Source organism: Pteropus alecto, unplaced genomic scaffold (genome assembly GCF_000325575.1).
Source record: "Pteropus alecto unplaced genomic scaffold, ASM32557v1 scaffold3, whole genome shotgun sequence".
Classification (NCBI taxonomy): domain Eukaryota; kingdom Metazoa; phylum Chordata; class Mammalia; order Chiroptera; family Pteropodidae; genus Pteropus; species Pteropus alecto.
In genome coordinates, this window is record NW_006442484.1 from 27,430,920 (window position 1) to 27,444,759 (window position 13,840).

At 31.7% G+C, this 13,840-nt stretch overlaps 1 protein-coding gene across 3 annotated transcripts in view; it reads left to right on the top strand.

Moving 5' to 3' along the window:
* Positions 1-13,840, top strand: part of RIF1 (replication timing regulatory factor 1) — a 54,874-nt gene that overhangs the window by 17,141 nt on the left and 23,893 nt on the right. For 2 of the 3 annotated variants that reach the window (XM_015596555.2, XM_025039230.1), the window contains exons 12-21: positions 240-413; positions 569-679; positions 1,344-1,406; positions 1,637-1,737; positions 3,253-3,339; positions 3,955-4,025; positions 4,254-4,434; positions 5,792-5,899; positions 6,245-6,394; positions 12,078-12,176. In XM_015596555.2, coding sequence (XP_015452041.1) covers positions 240-413; positions 569-679; positions 1,344-1,406; positions 1,637-1,737; positions 3,253-3,339; positions 3,955-4,025; positions 4,254-4,434; positions 5,792-5,899; positions 6,245-6,394; positions 12,078-12,176 — 1,145 coding nt within the window. The remainder of the gene's footprint in view (positions 1-239; positions 414-568; positions 680-1,343; positions 1,407-1,636; positions 1,738-3,252; positions 3,340-3,954; positions 4,026-4,253; positions 4,435-5,791; positions 5,900-6,244; positions 6,395-12,077; positions 12,177-13,840) is intronic. The other variant, XM_025039229.1, reaches the window with a different exon arrangement.

A 13,840-nucleotide genomic window follows, 5' to 3' on the forward strand; every position in this document is an offset into this window, starting at 1 on the left:
TTAATAATTCAGAGTATGGATTACTGCCTGAGAATTATATTCATTTAAATGGTCTGTGAAACTGATCTTTCAGTTAAGATTATTTAATTGGAACTCTTGTGAGTTTTAAACAAAAACTTTGAACTTGCATTTGAGAAACACTAAGGGTGCATTTCATTGAAAAGAAGTAAAAAATATACATTCATTTGGGTAGCTAATTTAAGCTTGCATAACTTATCTTTTTTGTTGTTATTTTAAAGGTGCTTCCCCATATGGAGCCTCTGTAACTACTCGGATGAACTTGAGTTCGAATTTTGGTGGAATGGCCACAATCCCCTCTATTCAACATTTAGGACTTGAAATGTTACTTCATTTTTTATTGGGTCCAGAAGTTGTGAGTTTTGCTAAGCAAAACAAACTCGTACTGAGCTTAGGTATTTAACTGTTTTAAAAATACATATTCCGTAATTATGTATGAAATAAATGTAAGTCTTTAATAGAAAACATGTCTAACCACCTTAAATTTTATATTGAGAAATTTATTTCATAAAGCTTTGGTTTTGCATAATTGTCTCTTTTCTTCTTTTAGAGCCACTTGAACATCCATTAATCAGCAGCTCTTCTTTTTTTTCCAAATATGCAAATACTCTTATCACCGCTGTTCACGATAGCTTTGTCGCAGTTGGAAAAGATACTTCTGGTAAATAAGAGGTTTTTTATTTGTTTTAAAAAGCAAATTAAATAGTAAATATTTATATAGTGCCATCTTTTGGCTAGATTGTGCTGCAAGAACTTAAGGTTATAGTCATTTAATCTTCACAATGACCTCTTGTGTTAGTCAGTTTTGCAGATGAGGAAATTCCTTTGTTCAGAGAAGTAAATAACTTGTGCAGAGTCACAGTAAGTGGTGGAACCATGTCATACCCAGGCTCTGTTGCGTCAGCATCTATACCTAGACTATGTTCTATAGCCTATCAAATGAGGAGAAAAAATTTCGTAAATAAAATGGTTTGCTATTTAACTGGCTGGGAAGTTTTTTTCTAGTGGTTTTCAGGTATCTTATCTTTGTTTTTCCTTGACTCAGATGTTAAATGTGTTCATAAACATAAGAAAAAAGAGAAAATAATTAACTGGTACATGACCCAGTGTTAATATGTTATAATCCTTTAAAAAACAAAAAAACAATTTTTTGCTCTGAGTAGTAATGAGATGTTGGTGTTTTATTAACTGATTATAAGGTTGAATATTAAAGGGAGAATTATATTCTAAATGATTGCTTAATTTATTTCTTTAGTATGAGGATGAAAAGGGATGCATTTAGTCATATCTACTTCATTCCAAAGTACTTTTCTTTTATTTGACAGATGCAGTTGTCAGTGCTATTTGGAAGGAGCTGATTAGCTTGGTGAAGTCAGTTGTTGAATCAGGTAAGCACTATAAGATTGATTAAATGATTTTATAGCACTCAGGGAATTGATTGGCTTTCATATATGACATTTTCAAAATCTTTTTAAAGTATAGCTTCCAGACTTATAAACAAAAGCACTGTTTTGATCTAGTAAAAAATTAATCTTTCATAGCTCTCTTATGTGTATTTTTCTACCCCTAAAAATACTTACGTGTTTAGAACTATACTTCTCTTTTTGCTTGTTGGTAGGTAACAAAAAAGAGAAACCAGGTTCTGAAGTTTTAACCCTTTTATTAAAATCTCTGGAGACCATAGTAAAGTCCGAAGTATTTCCTATATCGAAAACACTGGTAAGTATAGTACTTACATGCTAGAATTTAAAAATGACACTTTGAAATTGAATTTTATATTGAAGATATTTGCACAGATCAGGATTTGAGAAAACACTTTAATATTTATTAGCAGTTTGGTCCTGTAATAAATGTTATTTATTGAGTTTAGAGTCGTTTGAAACTTTATAAAGTAAATGGCTGTTAATGGCAACTATAAAAATCAATGTAATAAGAAAAAGGATAAGTAACAGAAAATGGAGTGAAGGACATGAAACTTGAACTGAAGAATCTCAGATGAATATTTTATGACAAAATTGCTGAGCTTCACTAATTGTAACTTTTGTACTTTTTCAAAAATATCTGGTAATTTTTGGAGCTCTTGCATTTTAAATGAACTCTTTAACCAACCTAATAACTTTGGTATTATATTTTTTTTTTACCCTACATAATAGAGAAGGAAACCGCTAATTAGCTATGGTTTTTATAATATTGAAATCTCCCCAAATAAGCTGCAGATGGAGGAAACTATACATAAGTCTTGAGTCTATTTTCTTTATGCACTGTGACATTATCTACTATAGCAGTAGAGCATAGTGGTTAATATCTAGGGCTCTGTAGCGGACTAGGTTGAATTTCAGCCTAATTATTAGCTGAATGAAGTTGGCCAATGTATCTACTCTCTTGTCTCTTTGTAAAGAGAGAATGTAGTGTTCATAACTAAATGGATTGATACATGCAGAGCACTATGGGCCAGGAACAATATAAATGAATTAACAAATGCTGTTTATTTAATGTCTGATTCAAATGAGTATATGCGAAAGCATATTTTCACTAACATTGTTTTTCATCATGTTATGTCACTTTAGTTATATAGTTTGGGTTAATATCAGTATAGTAATATTTTTGGATAGCATTTTGGTAGGCTCTGTCACATTTGAGAGGCATGTTTCAGACCTTCTAGTTAGCATTCTTTAAAAATATTTGCTTCTGGCACTAGTTGAATACACAATTCACTGAAGAATTTCTTTGTGTAGTATAAAAAGAAATCGTTTTAAGGTCCATTAATATAAAAGCGTTTGCATAAACTATGCACATATATTTAGCAGTTAAGAATGAATCGACATATATTGATTTCTGAAAATTCCATAACAGTGAGATAAAGGTCAGTTCCATGGTATCTTACACTATAATATCACTAATGGTATAAAAGAATATGACAGCCTGCCCAAGAAGTTGTTTCTCTTATATCGACATTTAGATGGTCTAGAAAAATAAACTCAAAACTGATCGTATCGATTTTCTCAGGAAATAAAGGACTTTATGATTTTATTTTTTATATTTTTGTATTTGAACTTTTTAAACTAATGCAAATGTATTCATGTAAATATATAAATATTACCTGAAGTTCTTAAACTAATGAGAATGTATTTCATGAATATTATAATAAATTGTTAAAAGTAGTTAGTACTACTAGATTTTTACTAAATACTGTTTTTATGGCTTGCTTACTGTAAAACCTTTCATCTTTCTTAGGTCCTCATGGAAATTACAATTAAAGGACTTCCTCAGAAAGTATTAGGTTCACCAGCATATCAGGTTGCTAATATGGATATTCTTAATGCAAGTATCTTAAATGTAATGATGTGATTAAATTAGCCACAAAAAAAAGTTCCATTATTTCATTTTCTTAAATTAGTGAGATTTAGATTATAAAATTTCAAGAGACTTGGTTTTGGATATGCTGAATATGTTAAAGGAAAAAAAATTGATAGATGAAGTAATAGATTAATGTAAAGAATTTAAAACGGCACTATTAACGGAACCGTTTTGTGAGATTAAAAACGTTTCAGAAGAAAAGTTCTGTGTGCTTGTACATAATGATAGTGCTGGTTACTGTCATAAATTTTGGAAGTCTAATATTGGCTTAATTATAGTGAGATGTACTTAATATCTGCAGAATGTAGGTGTTTTTGGTCTGGCAAGTTTTAAGATTCTTTTTACATCTGGAATTTCATCATTCAGTATAGATGGAACAGCTATGAATAAAATATCGAGAGCTTGATTTTTATGTGTAGTTTATATATTTGCTATCATTTTTGTCATATCCTAATGTCAAAAGTTAAATTTCTCAAGCCTAAAAGATTAATGTATCACATAGTTGATTGTAGAAAGCAAGTATAAAAAGATTGTACTCTTTGTAACCAGAAGATTGACAGCAATCTCATCTTTCTTCAGGGAACTCCTGCTTTGTTCTTAATTCAGTTAATTTTCAACAATCTCTTGGAATATGGTGTAGAAGATGAAAGGTAACTTAAACAAAATATGCTTTATCTTGGAAAGGTGGTTATGTGATGAATGAGATTCTTTTGAGTTAATATATACTATATCAAATATTTTAAATTAAAAAAAAAACAAAACATGGAATTCATTTCTTGTTTCCTTGTCAGTTATTTTTAGAATTTTGCATTATAGTGTAATTAATGTATTTTGGCAAAAAGTACAGGTTAATGCATGGTTCAAAATTTTTTCTTCAGGTTTCTTCTTAATCTGGAAACACTTGTAGGTTGTGTTCTTTCTGGTCCAACTTCACCACTAGCTTTCAGTGACTCTGTTTTAAATGTTATTAATCAAAATGCAAAGCAGTTGGAAAACAAGGAGCATCTCTGGAGAATGTGGAGTATTATAGTCACCCCATTAACTGAATTGATTAATCAGGTATGATATATAAGTCTGCTAAATATTTATATTTCTCTCAAAATTTAAGGAATTTCTTTTCTTATTAGAGTATATGGGGGAATGAGTTAAAGCTTGAATTTGAATAGAAGCTATTAAAAAATTGTTTCCTGTGGGATTGGTTAATTTTCTACTCTTAGGTGTTTCTTTTCATTGTATTTCTGCCTTATTGTTGAAGAAAGTATAACTTAAGGAAGACTAATCAGGTCTGTTTTCTCTAATAGAGGTTATAAAGTCGGTTACAAAGACGTTACAAATTCTTATATGTATATATCTTTGGTTTCTTTCAGTATTCGTACTATGGGGAATAATAATGGTCATCTCAATCTAGACTGTATATTAGAATTCCAATGGTCAAGCCATGTTGGTGAAGCCATATAGTAGTCCCTAAATCAGTAATCTGTTGAGAGTTGATTAGCCCTTATGTTTAAATACCTAAAAACGTGGCAATATTGTCAGGTTATTGAACTCAATTTCTGTTACTATTAGTGGTTCGTCAACTGCTTTATCAATCTTTAAATGGAATTATTCTTTGGGAAATATTTCACTATAACTCTCAAATGAAGTAAAGACTCCAAGGAATTAAGTGGTAGTGCAGTAGCCCTTATTTTGGCTTCTCAGGCCAGCATACATTAAACATATTCTTCTGGGAGAAAATAAGTTTACATTCCTAAATAATTTCCCACTGTTTGAAGGATAGCAAGGCCCTTTTTATAAGTCCTTGCTTGAATGCTACCTTCTCTGTAGGGTAAAAGATTTTGGAGTCACCTTTGGGATTCTTTTTTAGGGTTTAAAACCAAATGCATTGTATCCCAGAGTTGCCGTAACATTACCACAGACTGGTAGCTTAAAACAACAGAAATTTATTTTCTAGGCTCTGGAGGCTAGAAATTCAAAATCAAGGTGTTGGGAGGGTTTGCTTCTTCTGGATCTCTGAGGGAGAATCTGTTCCATGCTTCTCTCTTATCTCTAATGGTCACTAGCAATTTTTGATGTTCCTTGATTTGTACAGGCATTACTCCATTCTCAGCCTTCACTTTCACCTGGCATTCTTCTCTGTATTTTTTGTCTGTCCGAGTTCTCCTTTTCTTGCAAGGACACACCAGCTGCTGGATTAGGGCCCACCTTAAGCCAGCATGACTTTTTTTTTTTTTAACTTCGTGATGTCAGCAGAGACAGACCCTGTTTCCAGATAAGGTCACATTCACAGCTATAGACTTTAGGAGTTCACCATCTCTTGAACACTCAATATTGGGGGACACACTTCTTACTACACATAGTAAAATGTTACAATTTAGGACACTAGAATTTGTCTAATGTCTTATTTTTCTTGTTTCAGACCAACGAAGTGAATCAAGGTGATGCCTTAGAACATAATTTTAGTGCCATCTATGGTGCATTGACTTTACCAATAAACCATATTTTTTCAGTACAGAAATTTCCAGTGGTAAGGCAATTTCAGATTTTTACTTAAGGGATTTACATTTTTCTGAAAACATTTCACTCTTCATAATGAACTCATACAGTAATTTTTCCTAAAATAAGACTTCCTTAAGACTTTTAATTAGCTTCGGATAAAGGAAGAGAGAAGTTCCTTTTGACCCTTAGTAATTGCTGGCATTGTGGTATTATTACAATCCTTTGATTAGAGCTCTGTTGGGGGGGGAGGGGCAAACTTAATTACCCTAAGCTTTTCTGTGACACTTAAATGTTAGTGTTTTTAAAGATGAATTTTATTAGACATTTGACATGTGGATATACATTAAAATTTTTTTTTTACTGTTACCGTTAGACCACCATGAAGACCTTACTTAGAACTTGGTCAGAATTATATAGAACATTTGCCCGCTGTGCTGCTTTGGTGGCAACTGCAGAAGAGAATTTGTGCTGTGAGGAGCTTTCTTCTAAGATAATGTCCAGTTTGGAAGATGAAGGCCTTTCAGTGAGTTTATCCTAATACTGACCTTTTTTGCAGGACCATTAACAGTGATGTACTTTTACTTCTCTGTTGTGTACCTATCTACTTGTCCCTGTGCCATTCTAGATTATCAGTACAAGGACCTTGCTTTTTCATATCTGCTATAGCTTTAAAGTCAATCCTTTGGAAGTTTGCAGACTTATATTAGGTCCCTTTTCATTCTTTTCCCTTATTCAGAAAGGACAACTACTGTTAACAGTTTGGTATATATCATTTTAGGATAGAACTCTTTCTTTGTATTTACATATAATTTACATATTGATACTCACATATGTACGTGAATAAAGTGTTCTTCCCAATTGTATTTATTACTCTGAAGTATATTTTTTTTATCTGAAAAGATGGATTTCTAGCTCTTGGTAGATAGACACTCTACTCACCAGTCGAGGTATCTATCAAGAGCTAGAAATCCATCTTTTCAGATTTTTAAATGCATTTATAATCTCTTTCTTAAAAACATTGTCAAAATTCTGATTGTTGCATTTTGATATGATAGAATTTGTCAGTGACTTAAATGTAAATTTGATCTTGTCACTCTTAAAACACTTTTGTAGCTTTCTGTTGGATTTGGAGGAAAAATCTGAACTGCCTACAACTGCTCATGAGGTTTGTGCCTCTGAGAGATCTTGTTTAATTAGGCTCACTAATTTCTATCATAGTATTTCCTTTTTTGCATTTATTTTTAAATCATTTCTGTACTTAATTATGTTACTTCACCTACAGTCCATAAGGTTAGGGACATTCTGTCTTTGTGATATGTGTTTCTGGCTTTTTACCTGGCACATAGACAGTGAATTCGTGGAATGCTTTTATAACTACTAGGGAGAAGGTTGACCTTCAGTTTTCACCTTTTAAATATTATCTTGCTTTAGGCTTACATCTTTATTTTCTTCTGAAAGAAATTTGGAATCTGTAAAGTTTTATAAAATACCCTGACAGATTTTGCTTGGCATTGGCTGGTTGCATTGACTTCATAGATTAATTTGTAAAATAATTTATATCTTTATAATGTTGAATCTTTCCATCCAGGAATACATGCGTTCGTGTATTTAGTTCTTCTAAAGTTAACTAAAGTTAATCTAAGTAATTTGCTTGTGTTTTTTTGGTAGGTTTAAAGCTATTTTTCAGCTTAATTATAAATGGTACCCCCATCTCATTACCCCTCTCCCTCAACTTTTTTGCTGCTGGAATAGGGTCATTTGTCCCATAACAATGTTTCAGTCAGCAATGGACCACATATACAACAGTGGTGTACCACATACCAAGTGTATAATAGACTATACCATAAGGTTTGTGTAAAGTCAATTGTGATGTTTGCACAATGATGAAATCACCTGACGATGCCTTTCTCAGAATATATCCCTGTTGAGTAGTGCATGACTATATAAAAGTAGTTGCTAATGTGCATCTTCTTATATTGAACCGATCTTGTGTCCTTGGGATACCCTTCCTGGTCACAGTGAAATTCTTTTAAAACATTGCAGATTAGTGTTTTAAAATTTTTGCATATATCTTTATTAGTGAGATTGGAGTGCCTCATTGTCCAATTTATTGTGGATATACTGAGCTTGTTAATGATTTAGAAAGTTCTAACGTACTGTGTTCAGCTAATTTAAATAATGTAAGAAGAATGTCGTACCTATAGTTATATTGCCCTTTTTGTTCTAAGTGTTATTCCTGTTTTCTTGGTTGGACTTGATGATCAAAGGCTTACCTATTTTAAGTCTTAAAAAAACAACATTTAGTTTTGATCTGATCATCACTACATTTTAAAAGCCTGACATTCTATCATTTAATAATTAAAAATAGGCTGATTATAAGTACATTAAAAAGTCAGAAAACAGATTTCTAACTCTTAAAATGACTCACACACTGAGTTTTCGTTTGCATTTTCTGGGTTTTTCTAGCCTTTTTCAAGCTTAAGTATGAAAGCTTGAATTTTTTTTTTATCTTTTTCCACTTGTAGTGATTGTAGAATATTAATTTTGATGTATTTTTTTAGAACAGGGTTGTTTATAACAGTGCTTTTTCATTCAAGAGAATGATGTGTGTGGCTGTTTTATCATTAATTTCTGGTTTTTCTTGTATTGTGATCAGAGAGGATTTTGGGATTCCTCTACATTTTAACTTTTGCAGTTTTTTAATTGTCCATTTCTGAGACTTTTGATTAAAGTGTCTCCTCGATTGTAAATTTGATATATTTAAATGTGTTTATTATATGTCTAAAGCTATATTGTCATATATAAAGGTTCGTGAGTTCCTCTTTAAAAATTTTTCTGTTACAGTTGACATATATTGTTATATTAGTTTCAGATGTACAACAGTGATTAGACATAATATAGCTGAAGAAGTGATCACCCGGATAAGTCATACCCATCTGACACCATACGTAGTTATTACAATATTGTTGACTGCATTCCCTGTGTTGTACTTTACATTCCTGTGACTGTTTTTATAACTGGAAATTTGTACATCTTTAATCTCTTCTCTTTTTCACCCACCCTCCAGCCTTCCTCTCTGGCAACCATCAATCTGTTCTCTGTATCTTTGAATTGGATTCTGTCTATTGGATTCTGTTTATTAGTTTCTACATATAAGTGAACTCATGGTATTTGTCTTTTTCTGACTGACTTACTTCACTTGGCATTATATCTTCTAGATCCATTCATGTTGTTGCACATGGCAAGATTTTGTTCTTTTTTTATGGCTGAGTAATATTCCATTGTATATGTGTACCACTTTATCCATTCATCTGTTGGAAACTTAGGTTACTTCTATAGTTTGTCTGTTATAAATAATGCTGTAGTGAGTTCATTTTTTCTTGAATGAGTACCTTTTTCTTGAATTTTATCAAATTGAAATTTACTTTTTTCAGGACTTCGTAAAGTCTTGAAAAATTAATAAAAAACTTAAAAAACAATATAAAGAAAATTGCATGGAACAGTGAAGTTTTAAAAATTATAATGAAATACTTGTGTAGCTACCACCAAGGTCTCTTTAATAGAACATTTTCAGCACCTCGGAAGGTCTCCTTTGTGTTTTGAATCACAGTGCCCTCCTCTCCCCAGGATGAATTACTACCCTGACTTTGCGATAATCATTTCTGTGTTTTTCTTTGTTTTTACTACACACACACACACACACACACACAAACACATGCACACATGAAATACTACCCCTTTTTGATAATCATTTCTGTGTTTTTCTTTGTTTACGCACGCACACACGAAATACTACCCCGACTTTTTGATAATCATTTCTGTGTTTTTCTTTGTTTTTACTACACACACTGTATACATTTGTTTAGCATTGCCCACTTTTTGACTTATATGAATAAGACACTATATGTTTTGGGGCTTAAGTGTTGTAGTTGGAAGTTTCATTCATGTTGTGTTTAGCTGAATTTATTCACATTCATTGTTACATATTTCAAGGTATGGACTTAGGATTTCCTTTGTGTATATCTATCAGTTTAATCTTTGTCTTATGTAGCATGTAAGAAAATGTGGGAGTCTTTTAATAAATATTTCTCACATACAAGAAATGCAGTATATGTTTTTATTCTTTACATCCTTTGCTTTTTTTCCCTTTCTATAACAATTTAATCACTTTATAACTTTACAGTTTTCTAATGTTTATTATATATCCGATTTATTTCATGTATTACTTTCTAGTCTGTCAAATTTGAAGTGTTAAGATCTGAAACATTCTATCCCAGCAAGTGAAGATATAGATATGACATCACTATCTTACAATTTTTTATATTTGCCACATTCCAGGTTTTGTTTTAAAAAATCTGAATTTTAGTTATAGTTACTTACATATGGTATTATAAAGTTTGGAAAATAGTTTTTCAAAATATTGAAGATGTTGGTTGCTAACACTTTTTTCTTATATCCCAATTTTTTCCTCCTCATTTTGCTTCACCATGTCTTATTTAAGAAAATACAGGACTAAATGTCAACAAACATTTATATGACTGATATCTTTTAGTCTGATGATGCAGTCAACTTATTAGTTACAATTTTTAGGTTCCAGAAAATGTGTATCACGGAATTTTGAAGTAATTATTGTTCATGTTACAGCTTCCATTGCAAATGCATGGTTTGATACTATTTTTTTTTTTTATTAACCTCTTTATGTTCTGTGAAGTTTTAGGATTTTCCCCTTACCTTTGTAAATTAGACAGTTCACCAGAGTGTGTCTTGAGAAGTCTTTTAAATTATTCATTAAATACTTGATAGACCCTTTCAATCTAAAGAGCTGTTTCTTCATCCTCAGTCCTTTCGAGTGCCATTTCACTTGATTTTTAGACCTTTAGGGTTATCTTCGGTGCCCTTTATTTTTCTTTCCCTGTATTCTGTTTGTGTTTTGCTTTTGGTACTACTTTCTGGGAGCTTGATTTCTGTGTCCATTTCTTTGCAGTTTAAATGCTGAGGTATTTTGTAATGGTTTTGTTTTTACATTTAATGTTTTTAAGTAGATATGGTTTCTTACCTTTGAGAATATTAATTTCCTTCTTTTTCTATTATTAGCTCTTTTCCTTATGGGTTAGTTCTGTTAGTATTTTAACACTGCTTCAGAGTGCCGGTTCTCCTCATGATTGTGCATATTCATCAATATAAGTGTTAATATTAAACAATATTGGTAGGTGGAACGTGGTTTCGAGTCAAGGAGAGAGCCCCATTTTCTGGCTTTGATAGCAAATTGTAGTTCCAGGCTTCCTTTAGCTTGTAATGTGAGCAAGAAGGAAGCACCTTTTCTGTATGAATGTATAGATTGTCATCTGAACTGACCTTCTACATGGTTTTCACAGGTTTTTCGGGGCATTATTTTTATCCTCCTGTCCCTTAACACCTGTTGGGGGAGGCTATCTTTGAGGGCAGACATGTAATTAGTCCAGTGAAGTGGACAATGGAAGGTGGAATAAAGGAAGAAGAAAGTGTAACTTTTATAAGGTCTTAAATTTTAGTAGTCTTTTGGCCATTTGATTTTTTAAAAACCATCAGATCTTTTCCACAGAGCCCTCAATGTGTTTTCTGTTATTCAGATTTTGCTAGGAGAACTCATAATTTTGAGGTATTCTTAGATTCATGGTGCTGGGATTTCCTTCTGTTTTTAGTCTTCCCTGGCAGCCTGTCCCTATATTCCCATCCTGCCCGACTCCGGCCTTTAAAAACGGTTCCAGAATAATCTCTGATGCTTTTATGAGTTTATTTTTATTTCAGTTGGATTGGAGAAGGACGAGGAAAGGACATGAGGGATTTTAGCAACTTTTTGATTTTTTTTGTTTTGTGTTCTCTGGTTTTAGTAAATGTAATTTTCAAGAGGAATTTGATTAAGAATCTAATTGTGAACCTAACTCTTCCATTTTTGATATATTGGTTTGTATGCGGAGTTTTATAGGCATCTTCAAGCGGTATTATTTTTTCTAAATGTTGAGAAAGAAAAAGTACAGTACTTGGCCACATGGCAGTTAACTGGGAAATATTTTTAACCATATATTTAATATATCTTTTATGGTATAGGCTATGACTTATATGTTATATGTGAGTAAAAATCTTTTTTGTTGATACTTACTACTACTTTTGAAAACTATGCCAGTAGTTGAAAGGTTTTAATACAATACTTTTAACTTTCTCCCTAGAATTCGTTGTTCTTGGATAGGATTGTTCGTATTATTACTGTAATGGTTGATTGCATCGACTTCTCACCATATAATGTTAAATATCAGCCCAAAGTTAAATGTAAGTATTTTTTTTAATCTTTATTTACTCACCCAATATTTCATAAATGTGGCTGTCTGAACTGTTGTCTGTGCACATCATAATAGCTTTTCCCACCTCGTTTTACCTACTTTTGACATCGTATAACCATGTCAAACACTCACATCAGAGCACTCCTTTTCTCTGTTTCTGTGTCTAATACACACTTTTTTTTACTCTTTTATAATGCAAAAAGATAAATACTAGCCTATTTACAGATTGCCTAATAATATAAGTGATTTTACTTATTTCATCTGGTACAAGGGATTATCTGGACAAGAAACTTTGACATTTGTTAAAATGTTATTTGGTATCTTGGTTCAAAATAATCATTGAGCTGACATTAAATTGAATAGAAAATCACAACAATGTTTAATTGGTTATGGTTTACAGGAAAATTAAATTGGTTCTAAAAGTTTAACTTAATTTCTATCACTTCAAAATTGGACAATTAACTAGTAAATTGTCTGATTTTTAAAAGTACATGTCTTGATTAATTCTAAATTATGTTGTAATAAATATTGAGTTATTTTAATCTACTAATTCTAAGATTACGATCTAGTGTTTTCACCATTGATTATGTTTTTATAGTATATAGAAAATAACCTTCCAGTAATGAAAAATGTTAATGTTTAAAGATAGCTACTTTTCCTATATAAAGATTAGGAACTTATATAACGACCTTGTAATAAGATCTATCATTGATAAATTAGTGTAAAGATTTCTAGAGCATAGACTGTTTTTAGAATTTTATGTGTGTGTAAGTTTTTACTAAATAGTAATAGGGAAACATATTAAGTGCCTGAAGTGTATTACAGATCAGAGTATTCCTGCCTCAGTGCCACAGAAACAGGTTATAGTGTACTTAAATTTTTGATCTCAGCTCTCCTCAGACTGAGCAGGACCTAATCTAATTTCCTCAGTGTGTCAGAAGAATAAATATATCTAAATACCATAACTATAAAAAGGTTGTATAACAAATGGTATCAGAAATTATTTTGTAAACCACAAAAGTTTGATATGGCCATATTGATGAGCCTCATGCTGACATAATTTTATCTATTTTGTTATTTTCGAAACATTAGAATGAAACCCACAATTACAAATGTCTTTTGTCTTTTTCACTACTTGCCTTGTAAGAGATATTCTTGCTATTTAAATTTATGGAAACTGGGGAGATTTCTAAAATCTGCCGTCAGATTAGTAGAGGAAATAAAAATTAGAAATAGTTCAAAGAAAGTAGTTACTATTCATCGATATGCATCAGGATTATGTTAGGTTTTTGATAGATTATTTTGTAATGTTTCTCTGAAACTAAAATTAAATATTATACACAGACACCTGATTTCCTTTACTTTGATCCTTCAAATAACAGTTGGTTGTATTTTGCTTATTGTTTTCATCTTCCCATTTTATTCATTTTTGGGGGGAACCATTTCAAAGTATGTTGAAGACAAGTCTTAATGTGGAACAGTTCTCAAATCTTTACCTTTCATAACCTTCAAGAGTGAAGAGCACAGGCAGATATACTTTTTGAGAATCTCTCAGTCTGGCCTTATTAATATTTCCTCAAGATTAGATTCAAGTATCATTCATTTCTTTACAGGGATACTGCAGAATGCTGTGGGGGTTTTTTGTTGTTGGT